Source organism: Portunus trituberculatus, chromosome 41 (assembly GCF_017591435.1).
Source record: "Portunus trituberculatus isolate SZX2019 chromosome 41, ASM1759143v1, whole genome shotgun sequence".
NCBI classification, from domain to species: Eukaryota; Metazoa; Arthropoda; class Malacostraca; order Decapoda; family Portunidae; genus Portunus; species Portunus trituberculatus.
In genome coordinates, this window is record NC_059295.1 from 36,560,539 (window position 1) to 36,584,000 (window position 23,462).

Sequence of the window (23,462 nt, forward strand, 5' to 3'; positions counted from 1 at the left end):
AGGGCCTGGCAACCAGCGGGATTTTTCCAACACTGTGTTTGCCCTTGGCCAGTGCCCTTGTAATGTAAGATTTAAAAACTTGCTTCTGATATAAATAATACTCGTCACTTTAATAGTGGAATGATTTTGAATAGAAGTATTGCCATAGAAGGAATTACCTTGGGCAAATAGCAATAAAGCAAGTTAAATTTGTGGCCTGATTAATTACAACATAAAACGTGTTTGAACCATCATCCCAGATAGATGGTGTATATTTTCTCAGTTGTAACTCCATATTCTGAAGAAATTCATGAATTAATTCATAAATTATAAATCCTCTCCATCAGCAGAGAGAGAGAGAGAGAGAGAGAGAGAGAGAGAGAGAGAGAGATTATGGCTCCGGTAGATAATAAGACACTGGATCTTGATCACTAATACTCTTGTGGTTTACGATAGATGCAATGTTGAGGATCGAGCTAAAGGAATGACGTCATCATCCAAGGTAGACGTGACGTGACGTATTAAAGTGTGCGACACTGGTGAAGATGGCAGGCAGATGAAGTGGAACATTTCTATACATTTAAAGTTGTAACTGTTAAAAATTTGACATGCACTAGCCATGTTTTATGCTTTCCATAAGTTATTATCATTAAAGTTTCACTTCTTAGCTAATAGTAACCAGGCGTTAGAGAGAATATCTATATTTATATTGAAAGTCAACAGTATTGGACGCAGCTTGGTGTGCCCTTGCCAGACGTAAGATAAACCACTTTTTACATGGCGCATAAGATGTCACTGGTAGATTGTGATTAATTTCATGGATGATGGAATGTTGCATTGAAAAGTAATTACCTGTTTTGACAAGTATTTAGGGGTTTTGGTGGCCTTATAGAAACTTTTTTCCCACCAGCAGTGGGTGTTGTCATAGTTTTTCACAGAACATTCGGTTATTTTCGTCCTCCCGGTCTTGGGTTTGTCAGTCTTGCTTCAACTTGGGAAAGGATATGTGCGTTACGTTTACGTGGAAAGATTGAGTGACCTTCGCAAAAACTTTTATCGAAGACTTACCTTGTGTCCATCGTGGTAGAAAGTGTACATCAGACACTGCATTGGTGAGTGTGTGAATGACAGGTATTATTGATAATTTGCACAGAGTGAAGTATTTCTTTAGGATGTATTGTTGAATAGGAGAGCCGACCAGCTGGCACTGGCCTGTGGCTGTTACTTGAAGCTGAGGTGTCAGCCTTATATTGTCACTGCAACACCTCGTAAGTCACTCTGCAAACAAGAGAAGAGTAATAGGAGTGACTGTCATTTCATCAGCAGGTAGAACGAGAATCCTAAACCTAAAATGACTTTCCGTGAAATTGCGCTGTCTGAACGCTGCCGTGGTGTTGCAGAACACCACACGTGTCTGAAACACCATCAAGCTGACTCACTTCCTTATAGTTATAATTATGGGTGTAGAAGTTTGAGTAAAGCTGACGGTAAACCCTCAATAGGGTGTGGGTATAGAACACACCCCGATGATAAGGCAGTGGATAGGGAAGCATATCATAGAAGGTAAATAAATAGTTTATAATAAGATAGCTTATGACCAGTGTATTTCAAAAGTACCAAAGAGACATTACACTGAGTCGAACAGCGCCCGTCGGGAAGGGCGTGGTCAGGTGCACGCCAGGAACCGCGAATAGCCCGCCCCGTTCCGCCCCACATGGCCCCACTCAGCCCGACCCCACACCACCGTACCCAGCTGCCCCGCGTCACGAAGACGACCAGACACAGGCTTGTAAGATGGAGAAAGGCCGTGCTATTTCTGTTTTGGTTGATAGTTGTTATTAATATTTAGTTAATTAATTTATTTATTTGTTTCATCATTTATATATCTTTTTATCAATTAATTCATCCACATCCACGTCTGCGTGCGTGTAAGTTCTAGTAGTGCTGGTGATATTTTCGTGATACATAAAGTAACAACATTCTGCCCTGAAGCGTGCTTCATGTAGTACAGCAGATGTCATCACTTAATAGTTGAAGAAGCATTATGAGATGGACACATTAGAACCACGAGCTTAACTTTGTAATTTCCATAGACAATCTAATGATATTTTGTAATAGATAATGCTAGCATATACTGCATTAACGGATTTATATACTCATATGCGATGTTGGAAAAAAAAAAAAAAAATATATATATATATATATATATATATATATATATTTTTTTTTTTTTTTTTCCAACATCGCATATGATATATATATATATATATATATATATATATATATATATATATATATATATATATATATATATATATATATATATATATATATATATATATATATATATATATATATATATATATATATATATATATATATATATATATATATATATATATATATATATATATATATATATATATATATATATATATATATATATATATATATATATATATATATATATATATATATATATATATATATATATATATATATATATATATATATATATATATATATATATATATATATATATATATATATATATATATATATATATATATATATATATATATATATATATATATATATATATATATATATATATATATATATATATATATATATATATATATATATATATATATATATATATATATATATATATATATATATATATATATATATATATATATATATATATATATATATATATATATATATATTCCTTATGCAAGAAACTAAGTACGTATTGACCAAGAAGTTTGACCCCCCCCAAAAAAAAAAAAAATAAATAAATAAATATACGAATAAACCAATAAAATGATATGCGATGAAACTAAAGTAGCCTATGCGAGTATGTTCCTCACACTTTAGTCACGGATGGTTGGCGGAAGAAAAAAAAAAGCGTGTTTCAACTTGGACACGCTCACCGAATGCTCTTGTTTGGCCCTAGACGTCAAATTGAATTGTCGCTTCTAAAAAATATGTCACAAAAATGGTGTTTTCACTAGTAAATGCCTATCTATTGTACGGAGAAGTATTGTAGAGGAGGAACATCGTTTTCTTGCTCATAAATAAACGAAGAGGGTTAGAAGCGTTTAATTTTTCATTGGCTTCATGAATGGATATATGTTTTTTTACTATTGCTTCGCTTTCTCCGTCAGAGCCCTCGCCTTGCCTCAGGGTGAATATTGTCTAATGCAAACGTCGCGGTTTTCATAGCGCTGATAACTGTATGTTCGGTAAATACTGGGAGAAGCAAACACACACACACACACACACACACACACACACACACACACACACACACACACACACACACACACACACACACACCATTCAAATAAGCTGAATTATTTTTTTTTTCTATTGCAATTATTATTATTACACACAATGCTGGTAGAGTGCGTGATTCCTTCTGGATTCTGCGATGTTTCATTTAATATTTTTCTTTTTTTTTATTTTGTTTTCTCCCCCTTGTTATTTTTTTCGTATTTTATTTGTTCATTTGATTAATCTGTTGTTCTTATTATTTGTCTTTATTTTATTTATTTATGCATTTATTTATTTTATGTATTTTATTTCTTTATTTTCTTTCGCCACTGTTCTCAGAATATCAGTAATTACAGAGTTGCGGGTGTTTGAAGTGAAATCACGAGCCACGCTATTTTCCTCAAGAATTCCTTCCCTTAGTAAGTTTCAAGTACAGCTGCACAAGTTATAATAGTTGGGTTATTCATGTGCATATCCCGGATGAATTCACTCCCATTCACAGCTTTAATTAACAATAACAACTTTTAGACTGTCCTGAATAAAGATTATCTGGTCAGAGCAGGTCAGTAGTGACGTCGTCATCTGTTGTGAGCTCGCACCTGATTGCTGGCGTGTCTCAGGTGATAATCCTCCACATGCAACCCTATCCCCTCCCCCACATGGCTATCACAAATTGCAGCTCGCCGACAGCAATCCTGTATAGGTCTCTCCGTTAGCTGGTTTTATCTGAACATACCAAGACTGCTGAGTGAGCGATCCTATGACTAGTGCCACAGAACGACTGGAACTTCAATAGTAGGCCGGCATGTACGTACGTACACTAGGGACCTCACAGGGTCGCAGCCACGTGTCAAGCATTATGTGAAAGCCACACTCAAATATGAATCAGAATGGAGTGATGGAAAGGCTAACCAATAATGTCTTTTTATAGTTTAGCTATAGTTGTTTTCTGAAGTGATTTGCTCAGAGATGGAGATAGCTGAGGAATAACGGTTGACTAATAGTTACAGATATCCTTCCCCGATCATTGAATTAGTAGGAAATCTGGATACCGCTGTTGGCTATAGTATACTGTATAGATTCAGGTAAATCAAGAAGAGCACGTCGGTGTAGATTAAGTGGAATAACCTCTACACAACCTGCATTACGAGGGAGAAAACTGATCGATACAAAATACGTGGGAAGACTGACTGACGGCTTGCTGCTCTCTATCGGCGAGACGTGAAAATGTAGGCGATGACATGTGGAAGATGACGTCAGTACAGACAGACACGGCGGACAGCTCCGTATAGCCAGTTTTAATAGCCGTGAGTCTCGGCGATGGAAGTTGGAATCACTATTTTAACACGTGAGTACGTGCTGCCATCAATGGAACAATTTTGTGTTGTTCTTGTGTTTGTATCTTTCACACGTCAGTGGAGAGAATTTGTTGTATCGAAGACAAAGAAATAAATAACTGAAGAGAAATCCAGTGGCAGTAGTGACCTGAGTGTGGATGTGACCTGCACTGGAGCACAGTACAGTGTTGCCGCCAGGCCATTGCGGCAACTGTTACCAGTGAACCTTTGGCCGATGTAAAGGCCTGTGCTCACTTTGTTTTGGATTTCTAAGGTGCTTGAGCATGTACCACATCAGAGAGAGAGAGAGAGAGAGAGAGATTAATGAATTCTCCATGTTCTCATATGTATAGTTCAGCAGCGTTATGGAACGAGAAAGAATGCAAATCGAATTATTGAGAAATAATCTAATAAGGAACGACAAGTACAGTACACGTGCGGCGAGCAGGGATACACTAGCAGATGTCCAAACAGGAAGAATAGTAATACAAGTGCTCATCATTAAAAAAAAAAAAAGAATTAAGTGAGCTTGTAGGAAAGCATGAACTATGCAAGTTAATTGTGTGATGTTAATCGTATTTCTATTAGCAGCTCTGTATGAACATGCACGGTCACTCGAGATGCTTCTAAGAAAGATAGGGTATTAAGCTGATAGACGTACAGGAAAGGTAACTAGGGCGGCACTTCTTGCTTTGTTAGCCCCCAAGGGTCCATTTTTGTCCCCGTGTGGTGAATATCTCTCTCTCTCTCTCTCTCTCTCTCTCTCTCTCTCTCTCTCTCTCTCTCTCTCTCTCTCTCTCTCTCTCTTTCCATAGTAAGCCTAGCGGAGGTCTTGTTAGTATTTATCGTGGTGTCCTCCTCTCGCATTCTATTCATGTGTGTTGTAAGAAACGTATCAAATGGCTATTGAATTTTTTCCATATATTTGCCCGGACAACATGGGCCGTTTGGTTAGTGGTTCACTTCCCCTTACAGATGTCGATACTCCTTCCCTTCATGTCACAAGGAACGAGAACTTGCAGCGCCTGGACCAGAGGAGCGGCTTCTGGTTACGTGCGTTGTGACTCGTGACAGTGTGGTAGCGGATAGGCTACTTGAACATCATGCTAAGCTGTCATCTGGAGGGATCGGTGCGGGTGTGCTGACTGAAGTTCTGTCGCGCAGTGTGGCGAGAATGGTACACACTCAGGATGTTGCTTGAGAAGATCGCCTCCCTAGCGTGATGCGATGAAATGTTTACGATCCCAGGCTGGAGCAACATAGGCTCTGATCTATATTATCTGTCAAAATATCTGTGTATCTGCTCAGATTTACGTTAAATGGGTTTGTTTATCTACAATGATCACGCAAACCGCTGTCTCAATCCAGACTTTCTCTATCCGGTTCAGCTTTTCTTGACCTTGACGGCTGACACCTCGTGGCTGAAATGTATTTTATGGGGTGAGGAAATGAGAGAGAGAGAGAGAGAGAGAGAGAGAGAGAGAGAGAGAGAGAGAGAGAGAGAGAGAGAGACGGGAAGACAGGCAAACACGACATGGACAGACTAGAGTCAGTAGACGGTCACATGCTAACCTCGGCTCATGTACGGTCCAGATATGTATATCTGGACCGTGAGCTCATGGTTGGCGGAGACTGCCTGCTTCAAGGGTTTTGCTACCTGTATACAAGGGTAAAAAAAAAAAAAAAAATATATATATATATATATATATATATATATATATATATATATATATATATATATATATATATATATATCTTGTGCATAGAATCTTTGTGAATAGTCATGTGCCACAGGTGTCAAAAACCATTTTCAATTTTGATATTAATTGGATATGATTAAAAGCATGTCTGATGGGAGCAAACTATTGTGTTCATGAGGCAAAGCTTGTCGGGATGAAAGAAGTGTGTGGGAGAACAGTTGCCCGGAGACTATGAGTTTGTTCCTCGAGTAACCTTTTTTTTATATTTTATTTACTTTATTTTTTAACCATGTTAGGCTGAAGAAGTCTTGCCTCGGCAACACCACCTTGATGTCGGGCGCACCAAACATGAGAAACCATTTCCCATCCTTGAGGCGCGTGACCTCTAGTGATTTAAAAGACGTTCCAGGAAGGTGATGGAAGGCAGACAGGGTTACATCGAGTCAGAAGAAAGGTGAAAGAGAATTGTAGGGTAAATACTGGGACTTAGTGATTTTGGATTACATAAAATATTTGGTGTAGAAGGTTCGTATTAGCTTTCAGGATAATTTTTCTGATGTACTAACACAACCATACAGTGTTAAGGATGACAGGTATTGAATTAAGTTGTGTGAGCTCCTGTAAGTGATATTCATGAACATTGATTTCATTGGCCATACAGTCGATGCAGTATTGAGAAGCATTACACATCACAAGTAGCACCGTGGTTCCAAGATTTACACCGCTGTGATTCGGTAGTTAGAAAAATAGTGAATCATCGGACATCCAATATTATTAGACACTCATGAGCTATGAATTTGAGAGAGAGAGAGAGAGAGAGAGAGAGAGAGAGAGAGAGAGAGAACGGTTTCATGTTATCTTTTTCCGAGCCAGTCGTCCTCCTTCTACAAAGAATCTACTGTATTTCCATCACGGCACTACCACGTGGTAACACGGCACACACTCCTCAGGATTCCCGTATTCACATCTCATGCCATTTGGTAAAGGCTTTGTTCTCTTATTCAAATTATCTTTTTTTTTTTTTTTCAATGTTTCGACCTTGAAAATCACTGGAGTGTATATCTACAACTTGTCAAATATTCCTGAGTGTGTATGCAGGAGTTAGGATAGAGTGTATGAATGGTAGTGGCGGGATCCATTCTGTTTTGTGTTGTTGGTTTCATCCTGTGTTTGGCATGGAAGGCTTTCCAGTACAGATCATTGACATAGTTATTTTGTTGTATTAAACTTCACTGATTACTGCTTGAACCTGCCTCGTCTGCTAGTCTTTTTCTGTGTGTGTGTGTGTGTGTGTGTGTGTGTGTGTGTGTGCACAGGTGCCGGAGTGAAGCTGGGGAGGGCGGGTGGCTGGGCTGGAGGGCGTTGGGAGCGGCGGCGTCAAGGTTGCCGTGACCCTGAGTGTCCTGCACGGTACTCACACATTCCTTCCACATACACAGCCATCTGCCACATGAATCATAGTACATAATGGAGGAAGGAATACTAACAATAGCTTTAACTGTAGCCAGAAGAAGATGAAACACTAACAACCGAGCCCCTTTTTCAAAACAGGAACTATAAGATATGAATGATTAATGATTATGTAACTTAGCTTTATATTTGATGCTTGTTTGTGTGTGTGTGTGTGTGTGTGTGTGTGTGTGTGTGTGTGTGTGTGTGTGTGTGTGTGTGTGTGTTTCTACTACCCGTATGCGTAAACGAAGCGTTGTGCTAGCAGCGGCGTATACGGATCGTTTTGTTGTGGTAACCCGCCCTGGTGATGGCTCGGTTGGCGGGGTGGGGCGGGGCGGTCTGCCTGCCATGCACTGCCAAACTTGCAGAGACAGTCCATTACTGATCCAACGAGGTGCTGCTTCCTCCTTGATTTCTACCTCAGTCTGCTTCTACAGCCGAGTTATGGTATTCACACTGCTATGTTAGAGTAATGTTTCAATTTGATAATTATAATGTATAAAAGATCTTACATTGCGAACGTGTACAACTCTCGAAAAGCTAAGTTCAAATATCCACTGTTTACAGAAAAATCTTATCAGTGAATGTTGAGGAGAGAGATGGTGGGTGGTTGGAGAAGCACAGAAGCCTCCTCATGCTTCTTGTGGAGCTCAGGACGTGCTGGTGGGACAGGTGTGTTTGTGTCTGGCTGATGCGGGATCCCTGGACTAATGAGTGTAATGATGATGCTGGTGTTTAGTGCATACAGGCTTTGTTTGTGCAGTTTGACAGTGTTCGGAACGCGAAAAGTCATTTAGTGTCGGCTTCATGAAAGAAAAAGGCACCAGAGATAGTGATAAAAAGATAACATTCACTTCCTCCTACATAGATCCCCCACGCTATCGTCGAAGCGTGTGGTGGAACCTCGCAGGTGTTCACTCACTGAAAGTTGTTGCGACACTTTACCGGAAACAGGCTCGCTACATAAAAAACAAAAAAGTTCCGATGTCACATGCGTTTTTCATTGATTTATGAATATTTGACAGGATAGTGTGGGCGAGTGTTAGTGAGAATACGGAGGGTTTCCAGGGAGAGTGTCCCTCGTGCAAGGCGTCTCGCGCCGCCTGTGATCCTGACCTTGCAAGTGTGACGCGTTATGTCGTGACTCATTGTAGGTGATAACATGAATGTGTGTGTGTGTGTGTGTGTGTGTGTTTGTGTGAGTGAGTGAGTGAGTGAGTTTGTGCTAGTGCGTGTGTCGTTTATCTGGGAAAGTGAGCGTGCCAAGCACACAGTAAGTCAGCGAGGCGTCGTGACCTACTAACACAGCACCCTAATCACGGGTCCTGGGGGAGTGCTGAGCTGTGGACGTGGCCTCCCGGTGCATGCCGTGCCTCGGGGCTCATTTGCGCTGGATCGATAGGTCGTGAGTTACGAATCACGGTCTTTTGGCCTGAACAAGACGGTCTTTTTTTCGTTACGGCGTCCAGAAACGCATTCTTTCCATTACCCTTAACACCGATCCTCAGTCTGTGAGCGGTAGGGGTACCTGCAAAGAAAGACAGGGCTGTGTAGTAATGAGTACAAGTGTATGTTGCGTTGTCACTTGAGCGGCTTGTCATCTGTGACCCACGTTGTCTTCAGCTACTTTCGTTTATCTATTTATTCATTATTCGTTACAGTATTGAAGGTTGATGTTTTTCACCCACATCGTGAAAGGAAGTTTTCAGGGAAGTTGTGATGACATTGGCTTGTAGTGTTAGAGATTAATAGGCAGTGGCAAGCAGACTGACTGATAAACGTGTATGTGTGTGTGTGTGTGTGTGTGTGTGTGTGTGTGTGTGTGTGAGAGAGAGAGAGAGAGAGAGAGAGAGAGAGAGAGTTTTACGGTTATGGTTTCTAATGCCTGAAATAACTGAATAAAGGCCTTACTACTCTCTCTCTCTCTCTCTCTCTCTCTCTCTCTCACACACACACACACACACACACACATCGTCTTTATTATTATTAAGATTATATCGCTTATATGGTATCGATCAGCTCCATACACACAGGAAGTTAATTACAAAAAACAAACTTCAATAACTATAACGCACTGTGTATTGTGGCTCCGGTGACACTCTTCAGATATGACTATTGTCCGGAAACGCTCATTGGTGATAAGGGAAGCAGAGAGAGAGAGAGAGAGAGAGAGAGAGAGAGAGATATGGGCGTGACCGTCATGTTTTGCTTGCTTGCCTCCCTGCTGGTCACTGATGCGAACACAAACAAAAGATTCAGTTCACCGCTATGCAACTTTATCAATGAAGTAAAAAGTAAAGCAATGGAGAGAGAGAGAGAGTGTGTGTGTGTGTGTGAGTGAGTGAGTGAGTGAGTGTGTGTGTGTGTGTGTGTGTGTGTGTGTGTGTGTGTGTGTGTGTGTGTGTGTGTGTGTGTGTGTGTGTGTGTGTGTGAGTGAGTGAGTGAGTGAGTGTGTGTGTGTGTGTGTGTGTGTGTGTGTGTGTGTGTGTGTGTGTGTGTGTGTGTGTGTGTGTGTGAGTGCCTCATTCCGTACAGCTTTTATATTGCATACTTATGATTTTGTTCTGTTACTGCTCCGTACTTGAGTTTGTCGCAATACACCCCTTAACCAGGAAGGCGACAGATAAGATTATGGAGATTTTAGTATTTGTAACTTTATCCTCAAAGCTTATGTATATATCACACTTGTATGTTCAGTAGTACTCTCCCAAGCTGGAATTTACCTCTGTTATATTTCACGGGAAAGAAGAGTAGGGCACTGTAGAGGTTATAAAAGTGTGTGTAGATAATTTCCGATAGCATTTATTTTCTATTTACTTGTATCTTAGTGTTTCTTGTTATGCACTGGAGTTTACCGCCACACGACCTTGTATGAAGAAAGAAGGAAACCAGAGAGAGATAGACATAACAAACTTCAGTCTTGTGAGAGCTTTCATAACACTGTTGCCTTCTCTGGACGTAAATTTACTACTACATAACATACGGGAGAAGTGGAAGTTAGTCACAGCGGGGATGATTAAGAATCTGCGTGGAAGTTACTCATATCTAGGTTTATTTATGTTGCTCTTACCATCTTTAGGGTGCAACAAACTGACGTGGACGCGACGAGACCAGGCTTATTGTTCACCTGTTAGCCGCGAGAGACTAAGAAAGACACGTTACTCACCAGACTACGCAACATAAGAGTCGATTTTTCTGAGTAAGAGAGGAATAAGCTCGGTAGTTGCTTCTCTCTCTCTCTCTCTCTCTCTCTCTCTCTCTCTCTCTCTCTCTCTCTCTCTCTCTGTAAAGGCGTGAAGAAGCAAATTGTTTCCGAGAAAGTTAAAATACCCCTTTCGGAATCGAGATTATCATTATTATTAAGTTTTTAATCTGCAGATATTCCATGTATCGTGGGAGGAACAAAGGGCCGCTTCTCCATATCCTGGAAAAATGTAGTAGTTCGTGCACGTGGGTATCGTGACATTGCCTCCCGCGGGTCCTTGATGAGCGCGCTGCACCATGAACTTTCATGACCATCATTAATTTGTGTCGCAGTCTGAAAGGGATGCGAACACCCTCCTCGGCGAGAACTGGACAGCCTTCTAGGAATCCCACTGACCTAGAAATTGCTTAGTGTTATTCATTATCGATCCTTTTGGCTCAGTTGCGTGGCTCCAGCAGTTAAGGTGAACCCTCGCCATGGCACTGCTACACCCTCAAAGCAGCCTGCCAGTGTGCAGTAATAAGACCTCTACATTAACACATCAAAGGTTTATGATGATGAAAATAATGATGATGGTATGCATGAAGAGTTGATAAGTCGAAGCGTGATTTACCTGTCCTAACTCTCATGATAGTGGTGACAACGAAGAGTGAAAAAGAGTTGTCTGTTTGACGCATGAGTGGATGTGGGTGGCGGTCATTTCCTCACTACACCTTGATTAACTTGAGTGGCTCCTCCAACCTTCATTCACTCTCTCCCTCACCCATTCATCCTCCTGTAGGAAGTCTGAATGTAGGTCGCCTTATTTGAGGTGATTGTTGGTACGATGGTGCTAGTCACTACACTCCTGGCAATGTTGACTTGTCAAGGCGCAGATCGCTCACGTATCTGTTCGCGGTGCTTTGCTGAGCTGGCAGACTTTCCACCCCAGTAAACAAAACAAAAAAAACAAAAATCATCTCCGTAGTTTGAGTTTCTTATACAGTACATCAAGCAATGAATATTCACCACATTAGATATATACACCTATTATTGTGATGCATATATATATATATATATATATATATATATATATATATATATATATATATATATATATATATATATATATATATATATATATGGCTTATAGCGCCTGTAGGTAATTTGAAGAGTATTGGAAGCGCTGTTAAGCTTCCATCCATAGTGGCGCAGGCAATTTTATTTATAGTGGTACCCATATTGGGGCCTATATCACCACCCAAGCGCATCTTTGGTAGAACCACCTAGAACCTGGGTATCATGGTGACATGTATAGGTAACTTTAAACCACTCGACGAATGGCAAAGTATCAAGGCGATACTTGGTAGGATTTGAACCTAAGCGTGGACGTCTGCCCGATCCCACGCTCACCACCTTATCCACTCTGCCACCGCCTCCCGTAAATGCTTATATTGTACTAATCTACCCACACGGATGACCTATAGAGCCACTTTCAATTTTGTAGTAGATTACGGGTTGGTTAAATTTTATGGCTGAAAAGTTATTTAATAAAAAGTAGGAAGAAATACCTAGGATATATTGAATGCCTTATGTAAGCAAAGCTGAAGGGAAGTAATGACGGATGATAATGATTTATAGATGTTTGACCTCCAGTTGGTCATGCGACGTCGTTAGGAAATATTACCTATAAGAATTCATAGGTGGGCCAGACCCACGCACGCACCCACTAATATATCATTCATTCATTCATTCATTAACTCGTTCATTCATATGTAAGTTTAACAATTGATAGGTATGGCTAGTGTTTTGCAATTTATTTAAGATACTGCTTTTTGTAAAAATATGAAGTCAGAGAGAGAGAGAGAGAGGGGTGGAGGGGTAACAAGACATGTATTTATTGGAGCTTTCACTTTGAAAGCAGGAACTTACGGTAATTCCCTGCGCAGGTACACTAACATTTTCCTGAAAGCAGTAGCTGCCTTCACCATCATGCACAAGCTGTGGTCTCAACTCATGGACTGCATTCTCAAGTGTCTCGGCGTCTTATCGCTACCATTTGTGACGGCTTTAGAACTTATTTGAAACTTTCAAGACTGTTTACATGATTGTAAAGGTTATTTAACAAGACTATACATCATCAGTGTTTGAAAAACACACAGGAACGAAACTCATCATCGTGGCTTTTGAATATAGTCCATGTTAGATCTCGTATAATTTAAAAATAGACTATTGTTTTAACCTTTGGTTATTTGTATTTAACCTTTGTTATTTTTTATTAATCTTAAGACCACTGTAATATTTTCTTTTAGATGGACATAAAGACGAAGAAAAAGATGAGATTCATTTAGTCTTTGCCAAGTTATAGACTACATTTTTTAAGGCTCTGCAGCAAAAAAAAAAAAATGTTTCTTAGAAGCTGTAGATGATGATTCTGGGAAAAACTGACTAGCACTCAAAAGTTGAGAGAGAGAGAGAGAGAGAGAGAGAGAGAGAGAGAGAGAGAGAGAGATTCAAAGATTCTAGAAGCGTAAAGTATGCCACTCAGATGGAGAAGAATCACATATCTTATTGAGCCACACAGCAACATTAATGATCTTCAATAGTCACACAATCTGTTGTGCTTGCCTGGTTGTGCAAGGCTTCAAACACTCGGGAGACTCAAATTTTAAGCGTGGCATTGTGCTGGGAAAGGATGAATAGCGGCAGTGGAAATTCTTGGCTAGATGTGCAAGCTCTCCCTCTCATGTATAGAAGCACTGGCCGCTCACGATCCTCGCTTCACTCTAGTACCGGTGCTGTTACATTAGTGCAAATTAAAGCAAAAGCTTCTTATTTATGTTACAGTTACAGCGTCTTGTGTTATTATTATTGTTGTTATTGTTTTATATTTATTCATTTATTTATTTATTTGTTTATTTATTTATTTATTTGCTTGTTTACTTAGGTGAACCGACAACTGTAGTGATGTAATGAACTTATAGTTTTCCACGAACACAATTATTATTTTTTTTATATCGAGTTGTGGATGGATATTCATGTGTTCACAGTAATTACAGCGTTGTGGAAAGTCATAACAGTTGTTTATTTTTCCCATATGCTTATAGTAAGTTAAGTGTCGGCAAGGCTCCATGCAAAATTAGCGCGTTTGCGTTAGTCACCCTAACTTACTATAGGCTTAAGTATTAACAAGATTTCGTAATAGATTAGCATGATTAGGTTACAGTCACTCAACATGTTACAGGCTGGTATTATCATTATCCGAACAACCGTTGAGAAGTGCAACGTGGAAATGGGATTCCTTGGCCTCACGGAGGGGGAGCTGCTGTCTTGAGACACCCCGAGAGGTGACTGACAATCTCCACTTGAGCTGTCACGGAAATTATTTATGATTATTGATTTCCTTCAGTTTCCAGTTTCCATGTAATACTGCTGAAGTTCATTGCCGCTGAAGGATTATTGAGTGGTGTGCAGCACGCAGGAATTGAGTCATACTAGATACAACACAGGGAGAGCAAAGGGAAAGTGTGCCAAGGAATCTGTCGTCAGCTATAAGTCACGGCGCCTGCCTGGCCTGTACTATAGCACCTCACAGGGAGGGAGCATTCCTTTGTCTGACCTTTATCTATGTGACCTTTATCTCCCGAAGCGACGGCTGCTGTTTAGTGATAGACAGTGATAGTGTTGTACATGAGCAAGGAACCTGTGCGATGCTCCGAACCTGACGCGAAATCAAAGGGAGTGCTGAAGTATGTGTACATTTCCACAGCCTTCAAAACTGTAGGGAATATCTCACTATTTGTTTTCCTATTCTTGACCATAAATTTGTTGTGACAAGTACGCCAGACTGCTGACGGCTCATGGCTTACCTATAAGGTGAGAAAAGTGTTACATGCAAGTGGACATAAAATTTGGAGTTTAGTCTCACTGTGGTCTTTAGGGTGATGACTGATCTCCGTGTAAGTGTTCCACATCATGACACGTATACGTTGAGGGTAGTGCAGTACCGTGACCGGCCACCAGCTCTCGAGGTCATTCTCATGCTGGCCATCAGTCTTTGCTGACGGACGAGTGTGAAACGTGAACCTCTGCAGGGAGTTCAAAATGTTTGTTTATAGTGTTGTTAACTTTAGTGGATGTTAATGTGTGTGTGTGTGTGTGTGTGTGTGTGTGTGTGTGTGTGTGTGTGTGTGAACAAAGCTAATATACGTACGCAAACCTGCAAGTAGATGACGAAAATTCAGAGGCGAGGGTGCGGCATGTATAATAATAATTTGTGTTTTGATATCTGTTCAGTATGGATGAAAACTGGGCCATGCATCAACCATAAGAGTGGCCCAATGGATGCATCAAACCCAGAGGTGCGGTGTGTTTGGACCATATGTGTAAGGAATACTTCTTGCATGGCAGCCTTCCCTACAGTGCACACAACATTGCTCTGTGGCCTCAGATATTGAATAGCTCGAATATAGAATGGTAGTAGCTAGTCCCCCTCCTCCATTCTCTCTCTCTCTCTCTCTCTCTCTCTCTCTCTCTCTCTCTCTCTCATTAGAAGTGTGACATGCCGCAGATCTATGGACAAGAATAGACCTGTAGTACAGTACATCCCTCACCTCAATTCATCACCCCACCATCGTACTGTATTGTACTGTGCTGAGGGCCGCCCCCAGGATTTCTGTGTACATGAGGCAAGACTTATTTACACTTCTCTCAGATAGGCCAATATTTCAGTACTATTTAGTTACTAACCTTGCCGGTGTTTTGTACAGCCACATTCCTAATGAGTTTATTTAACCTGACTCACGTTTAGCCAAGACTAGTGACCGTCTGCTTGTACATTCTTCCGTAGTGACACCCGTAGTGACACACGAAGTTTAACCTTCGCCACTGAGAGAGAGAGAGAGAGAGAGTGTGTGTATTTACCTAATTGTATTTACCTAATTGTAACATACGGGAAAAGAGCTATGCTCGTACTGTCCCGTCTCCATATCTACTAATGTCCAGCTTTTTCTTAAAATCATGAATATTCCTTGCGTTGACCACTTCCACGTCTAAACTATTCCATGCTTCCACCCTTCTATGAGGGAAGCTATATTTTTTCACATCTCTCCTATAAGTGGCCATTTTTAGTTTTTTCCCATGCCCTCTCGACATTCTTTCATTCCACATACACAGACCTTCCCTATCCATTTTTTCCATGCCAATCATCACTCTGTATATTGCTATCAGGTCTCCCCTTTCTCTTCTGTTTTCCAGGGTCGGAAGTTGCATTCTGTTCAGTCTGTCTTCATAAGTCAAATCTCTTAAGTCAGGCACCATTTTTGTTGCAGCCCTCTGTGTGTGTGTGTGTGTGTGTGTGTGTGTGTGCGCGCGGGCGCGTGCGTACATGCCAACCCTTAACTTGTGAAATGTTTGCGTGATGTATCATCACATTTTTTTTTTTTTTTTTATTCTCTGATGGTGTTATTGGATAATGATGATGTTTGCATTTAGGAAATGGTTTAATGTGCCTATTCATTTAGCCATTAAGGTAGTATTATGAAACTGACACTGATAAGATTCCCTTCCTCAACAGAGCCACAAGGCTTCGAGACATGAATGAAGCATAGAAGCTGCAGAAGGAGAATTGAAGCAAACAAGCGGTGTATCTTCTGAAGGCTGAACAAGGAGTACAAGTGTGTGTCATCAGGATAATGTACAGATAGCCTCGTCCATCATGGGTCTCTTCACTACCACTAAGAAATTCCGCGGCCAGAACTATTCCAGATTGAAAAAGGAGTGTCTCAACAGAGGTTTGTCTCTCTCTCTCTCTCTCTCTCTCTCTCTCTCTCTCTCTCTCTGTGTGTGTTGGCTTATTGCTACAATTCCAGTGTTTCTCATAAATCATTGATATTTTCTGCACTGGTTTCATGAATCCTATGCTTCAACAGGAGAAAAGTTCAGTGATCCCAAATTCCCACCCCATGACTCCACACTGTACTTCTCCAAGCAGCCTCCGGGCGTCATCACCTGGAAGAGGCCCCATGTAAGTGCCTGCATTGCTCTGCCACTCTATACAACCTGCAGATGGTTCTTGGGTTATAACAAATAAATACATCACATGTTTTTAAGGGAGCTTTTATATTACAGATATTTGAAAATGAGGGCCTTCTGTGCATGAATGAATGAATAAATGAATAATAATCTATCGTCATAGGAAGAGATAATTTTATAATTGCGATGATGATGATTTTGATGGTGATGATGATAATGATGATAATAATAATAATAATAATAATAATAATAATAATAATTATAATAACCAACAACACAAATAAATAGATAAAAATTATGGCCTCTAGATTGGTTATCAAATTTTAAAAGTTGATTATGGGAAGGTTATGATGAGGGTAAGATAGATAAACTACCTTTTTAAAATATTATGTAATTTTATTCTGGTATGACAAACAACAGCAAGAATGAAAAAAATCCTTAGTTTTCTTGTCATTTTCATAAGTTTCATAAGTTTTGGGAATTAATTTTAAATGTTCCTACTAAAACAGTGATTCTTATACTGAAATTCATTTCTTCTTAGGTGTATAGAGGGTTCTATTACCTTTCAATGCAGGTTCTATTGAGGACTCAAACTCTGCTTTCAGGAAATAGTGGACAAGCCTCAACTGTTCATTGAAGGTGCTAGTGCCAGAGATGTGACACAAGGGCAGCTTGGCAACTGTTGGTTTGTAGCAGCATGTGCCACCCTTGCTGGGGTCAAGGAGCTCTGGCATAAGGTAAGAATGGCCTATGGATAGAGAGCTGGTTTTAGTCCACGTCTCACAGCAAACTTAAACTGATCTTTCAAAATCATTCATCCAAAATCAAAAGATAAATGTACTGGAACCTTGAAACCTTGATTGCAGGTCATCCCAGACTACAAGGACCAGGAGTATGGAGAGCTGCATCCAGGCATTTTCAACTTCCGCTTCTGGAGGTTTGGGGAGTGGGTGGAGGTTGTGATAGATGATTTGCTGCCAACAATTGAAGGAAAACTCATCTTCACTCACTCCAAGGAGAGAGGGGAATTCTGGTGTGCCTTATTGGAGAAAGCTTATGCCAAACTGTATGGTTCTTATGAAGCACTTGAGGTAAGGCTACACAAAGCTGAAAGCACAGTAGTAAAGTAAGCATGTGTTGTATTTACCTAGTTGTAGTTTTACAGGGCCTGGGCATTACACTCGTGAGGCCCCATCTCCATATCCACATTTTTCCAACTTTTCTTCAAAGCTATGCATACTCCTTGCTGACACTACATCTTCATTCAGGGTATTCCATGCCACTATACTTCTTTGTGGAAAGCTGAATTTTTTCATGTCCTTGAAGCACCTTCCCATCCTCAACTGTTTACTATGACATCTTATGCTTATACTGGTGACTTCATCTCTTAGTAACAGCTCCTCATTATCTATTACATCCATTCCATTCATTAGAATGTAAGTTATGCTGTCAATATCTTAACCCTTAATTTTCTACATATTTTTTTAACATGTTTTGCCACCCTTTGTTTTCCTTTTTTTTTTTTTTTTTTTCCCACTAACACATGTAAGTGGAGAACAATTCCCAACACTAATTATCAGTGTTATAATAATTTGTTTCAAGAGAGTCAGGTAGAATTTAAGAGAGAGAAAGACTGGTTTAGTGTATGTCCTAGATTTCATAGTTTGTAACATGTACTCATAAACTTCATGATCTTTATAAAGAATGGAGAAATTGAAAATATGATGACCACTCACTAATAATAAAGTACAGCAATGGATTTATTTAATCTGATGTAATGAGAGGTAATCATGTAATCACATTTGTGTTGTGACTGTGATAGATTGAACATTGTGTGGCAGAAATAGCACAGTGCAGGTAGCAGTGCTGTTTTCTTTACTTAGGTGATTACTTTTTGGAAGTGTTGTCATACTGACTACCAGAAATAGAAGTGTAACAAAAATGTGTAATGTTATAGTTACATGCAGACATTACTACTCTTCTGAAAGAAAAAAGTGAGAAAATCCTTATGAGAGCATAAACTGAAAATTATTACATATGTACGTTGTATTTCATGTATTTCTTTTAAGTTGTTATTTCTCTTCCGTGGCATTGGATTTCTCTCTTTTCACATACATATGTAGAGTTTGACTGATTGCATCAGAATGATATGAATATGCTCTAGATTTATCAATGTCACTTCAACAGGGAGGAAATCTCAGTGATGCTCTAGTGGATCTCACCTCTGGAGTGTCAGCCCACCTGGATCTGACAATTGGAGGTTATGTGGATGACTTTGAGAAGAGGAAACAGCTCTTCAAGATGATGTCAAAAGAAATGAGTGAACACTCTCTGATGTGTTGTGCCATCACTGTAAGTGCCTAATTCAGTCTTCTAGAATATACATATATGTATAGGCTCTTAAGACATAATTCACTTTTTATTTCAGATGAATTTGACAAGTGAATCCTAAAGTCTATTTTTTCCTTCTCTGTCCAAAAACTTAAAGAATTGAAATGATTTATAAGTGAGTGTTCACAAATCTAGTCAGAATAGATTAATTGAAAGTCTCTTGTAACATGAATAAATGGATGCTGTAAGTTGAATACTTGGCATGACCAATATATGTGAAGGAATGAACTGCAACATTGTGGCATAGCTGTTGTGGTCAAGTACATACACATATTATACAGAGACCTACTCCCCATACCAGTTGAATATGAAAGGAAGAAACTAAAACTATGATGACATTATAGATATAGACCATTACAAATTTATTCTGAAATATTATGAGTGTTAGATTATTGATTGTGGATTATCTGTGAAACTACTAAAGTACACAGTAAGTTGTATTAAAGATATTATGTTTGTAATTAACACATTGTGATTATTCTGTGTTTCATTTTTTTTCTCTCTAAAAGGTTCAAAGAACATTTATTTCCAAATATGAAATCTAAATACTGAAAGTATAGAATGATGTAAAAGTTATTTGTCTGACTAACATTAATTTATCTCATGCCAACATAGAACCCATGTATCAGTTGTTGCTTGTAGATTTGTTTTATCTTGTCTAGAGAGTGCCTTTGATTATATACATACTCTAACAGTATAATATGCTTTCAGAATCTATCTTTTATTCTACATTATTCACAGTGTGATCCTTAATTTGATCATATAGATTATTAATACTTATTCATAGACTAGTGAGCATCTTATAGAACAAGGTATTGTGCCCTAATTTAGTGAGTTAAAGGAAACTGGGAAATTTTGAGATATATCAAAATTTATTCTTTCTTTTCAGTGATTTTTATAATCAGGATTTCATCTATGAGCTAGGAGGAAAAAGATGGGCCATAGTATTTTTGGTGCACTGTAGAAACAGCTACATGAAGAAGAATCTCTAATTCATTAAAGCTTTGGGCCATATTACAATATATCTTACTGCCTGAATGAATAGTTTTTGTGAAGTGGCTCAAGATTCCACCACCTCATGAAGGGCACATACATTTTAATTGGACTGAGATGTCCCAAATATTAGAGAAAATTAAAGAAAATCTTGTACAGTACTAGTTAAAAGAAAAATGTCATATACAGTCATACATTGTTGAATCATGCTAAATATGATACTAAATTTTTTATATCTTTAATTATGTAGATCTCTCTCTTTTTGTGACATTCTCAACATATACCGTTAAAAATCATGATTTTTTTTTCTTCACAGCTTAGATATTGGAAAAATTATATTGGTCTCAAGTTTGAAATCTTGAAACTCATACTTATCTTTTAGCTCCATGTCTGCAGTATTTTTTTTTTTATTATTATTATTCATGTCAAGAATTTGAGATTTTGCATATACTTTATTATTAATGACTACCTTTGGGTTTTCTTTTTTTGCATTCCTAGACTGGAGAAACCTTCCCTCGGGTAAGCTGCATGCATGCTGTGTGAAGTAGAACCATATCAATAGGGTATCTTATTTCAGGTAAACCAGTGAAAATTTCTTCAGCTTCATCACTACAGAAACTGATGATGTATTACCTTGCTGGGTTGAATACAGTAATGATAAACCAAGGCTTAGCCCAACAGCAAAACTTTCTTTATTTGTCAGTCCTGTTTATTATATACTTTTTCTATTTGAGTTCATTGAAGGTACACTTTCCCATGAAGATATTATGTATAAGGAGATTATCATATGCATACTTCTAAATGAGTTTCAAGATGGTACTCAATAATCATTGCTCGTTGTCATCCACAATAAATGTTGAATCTGAACTTGCAAGCAGCCTTATATTTCATGTTAAACTGTATCCAAAAGAAAAAATTATCATCTCTACAACAGTAAGAAAGTGAAGTGCTTTAGGAGATCTGCACCATGTTTGAAGGGATATGAAAAAGACTTATTCCTTGTTTTCAAAATTGTTACCTATTTAAAAAAAATAAGTACAGTATATTTAGCAATGTCAAAGAATCAGTTGAATGTATTATATGCAATTCATTAATAGCATTATCATACTGTAGTGGTTTTCATGCAGACTAATGAGAACTACCAGCTTTTTAACCTTTTTTTTTTATCTGTAATTATTTTTTACTCATTTCTATTTCAATTAATTAATTAATTTTTATTTATCTTTTATTTATTTATTTATTTATTTATTTTATTATCTCTTATGCTTTTACATTCTAATTCCCACTGCAGCCTGCCTTGCATGGTGCCCGAATGCGTATTAGAAATTAAGCAGCTTTTTTCAATCACTAATAGTGAATTAGTCTGTGAATATGACACTAGATATTTTGTGTAATATACAACAGAGCAGACGTTTTTGTTTTATGTTTATCAGAAGGTATGATTCTTCTTTAATAATCTCTCTCTCTCTCTCTCTCTCTCTCTCTCTCTCTCTCTCTCTCTCTCTCTCTCTCTCTCTCTCTCTCTCTCTCTCTCTCTCTCTCTCTCTCTCTCTCTCTCTCATAAAATTAAATTGCTGTTGGTACATCATTCAATTCTGAAAGACAAACGTGACTGCCATCCCACTCCCTGAGCCACACTGATAGTTTGATATAAGCAGATTGAGTTTTAAATCTATTCTGCTTACATTTGCATGGAAATGACACCATGGTTATCTGTGTATTTACAGATTTTATCTTTAATTCTTGTTATTCTTCTTCATGCCAAACATCGCATGTGTTTTAATTAGTTGAAACTTTAGTAATTACCATATGCTACTTCTTAGCAGTGTCTTTTTTGTTTTCGTAACAGTTGTGCTACACAACAAGGATGGATATAATCATGTAATGAAAGTGGATACAGAAGCAAAAAGTTACTCAAACTGTGGCATATTTCCTTTTTTTTCTCTTTTTTCTTTTTCTGTTTGAAATTTTCAAATTGGGTGTGTTTTTGGCAATGTATGATGGCAATAATAATAGGTATGAATTACAATATAACTACAAAAGTAATTCTTCATTACCCAATGAAACACTAATGATGTCTAAGATACATGTAACATGCACTTTTCAGTGTTGCTACACAGAATGGTGTGATGGACATCCCTTAGAAGAGTGTGATGTACAAGTATTGTAAGAATTAGGAGAGGAAAACTGTTTAAATAAAATCAGAAGCACACTCATCAATGAATGTCTCTCTTACAGCCACACAGCCATGAGGAGGCTGAAATGAGGACAAATGTTGGGTTGGTGAAGGGCCATGCATATGGAGTCACTGCATGCCGGAAAATTAACATAGGAGATACTGGCCTTTTCTCCATCTTTAAGTAAGTACTTTGTAATGCAGTACTTGATATGGATTTTTGTAGTCTATTTTGATGAACATGAATGTGATCTAAATTTTCAGATTTATAAAACTTTTTATTTTAGTAAAAGATTTTCAAGGAATTTCTGATAATTAGGAAGCTGACCAAAATAAGAATGAACTGTAGTTGTATTCTTCTCTTTCATACCAATGAAGATATACTCATACATTCCACAAAATGTAAGTAAGGACTGAATGAAAGATAAATATGTTTATATGTTACCCAACAATTAGTTTATTTATCTTGTGAATGTAAGTAAAGTAATGAAATGCACCTAAGAAAATTTTGTGACTTTGTTTCAAATCATCAGACTCAGTATTTATTATTGTTAGAAGTTTTCAAGACAAGAAAAATTTTAAAGTGTAACAATATGAAATGTACATGTCGTGAATTTATGTGCATTACCGGTGTCACCCCACTTGAAGGAACTGTGTGAAGGAGCCATTGATGTAAGGTGCTTGAGACTGAAAGGTCTTTCTGATACAGTAGCAGTGTTTTATGAGTAATGAATTATTGAAGTGATGAGATGTAGTATAGGTACAATTGGGAAAGTGGTAATTAAATTATTTTTATGTAATTTATAGGAGAGAAGGTAAGAGGATTGAAGTATGTATGGAGAGAGTGCTTGAACTTTGCAAATGTAGGCTATCTTGAAAGTATTGTCAACTGTAAGGGGTTTCCAGCAATAACTTCCTTATATGGTGACTTAGGA

The 23,462-nt window shown here is 38.4% G+C and overlaps 1 protein-coding gene across 11 annotated transcripts in view; it reads left to right on the forward strand.

Moving 5' to 3' along the window:
- The first annotated feature begins 933 nt into the window (after nucleotides 1-933).
- The window catches only part of LOC123517109 (calpain-5-like), a 67,427-nt gene continuing 44,898 nt past the window's right edge, over nucleotides 934-23,462 (forward strand). For 5 of the 11 annotated variants that reach the window (XM_045277014.1, XM_045277007.1, XM_045277018.1 and 2 more), the window contains exons 1-8: nucleotides 934-1,091; nucleotides 16,510-16,726; nucleotides 16,865-16,959; nucleotides 17,573-17,704; nucleotides 17,834-18,058; nucleotides 19,155-19,319; nucleotides 20,850-20,870; nucleotides 22,590-22,711. In XM_045277014.1, coding sequence (XP_045132949.1) covers nucleotides 16,651-16,726; nucleotides 16,865-16,959; nucleotides 17,573-17,704; nucleotides 17,834-18,058; nucleotides 19,155-19,319; nucleotides 20,850-20,870; nucleotides 22,590-22,711 — 836 coding nt within the window. In that variant the 5' untranslated portion in view covers nucleotides 934-1,091; nucleotides 16,510-16,650. Of the gene's footprint in view, nucleotides 1,092-1,746; nucleotides 1,769-8,335; nucleotides 8,423-8,784; nucleotides 8,901-8,967; nucleotides 9,024-16,509; nucleotides 16,727-16,864; nucleotides 16,960-17,572; nucleotides 17,705-17,833; nucleotides 18,059-19,154; nucleotides 19,320-20,849; nucleotides 20,871-22,589; nucleotides 22,712-23,462 lie in introns of those variants that run through there. The other 6 variants (XM_045277012.1, XM_045277016.1, XM_045277011.1 and 3 more) reach the window with 5 other exon arrangements.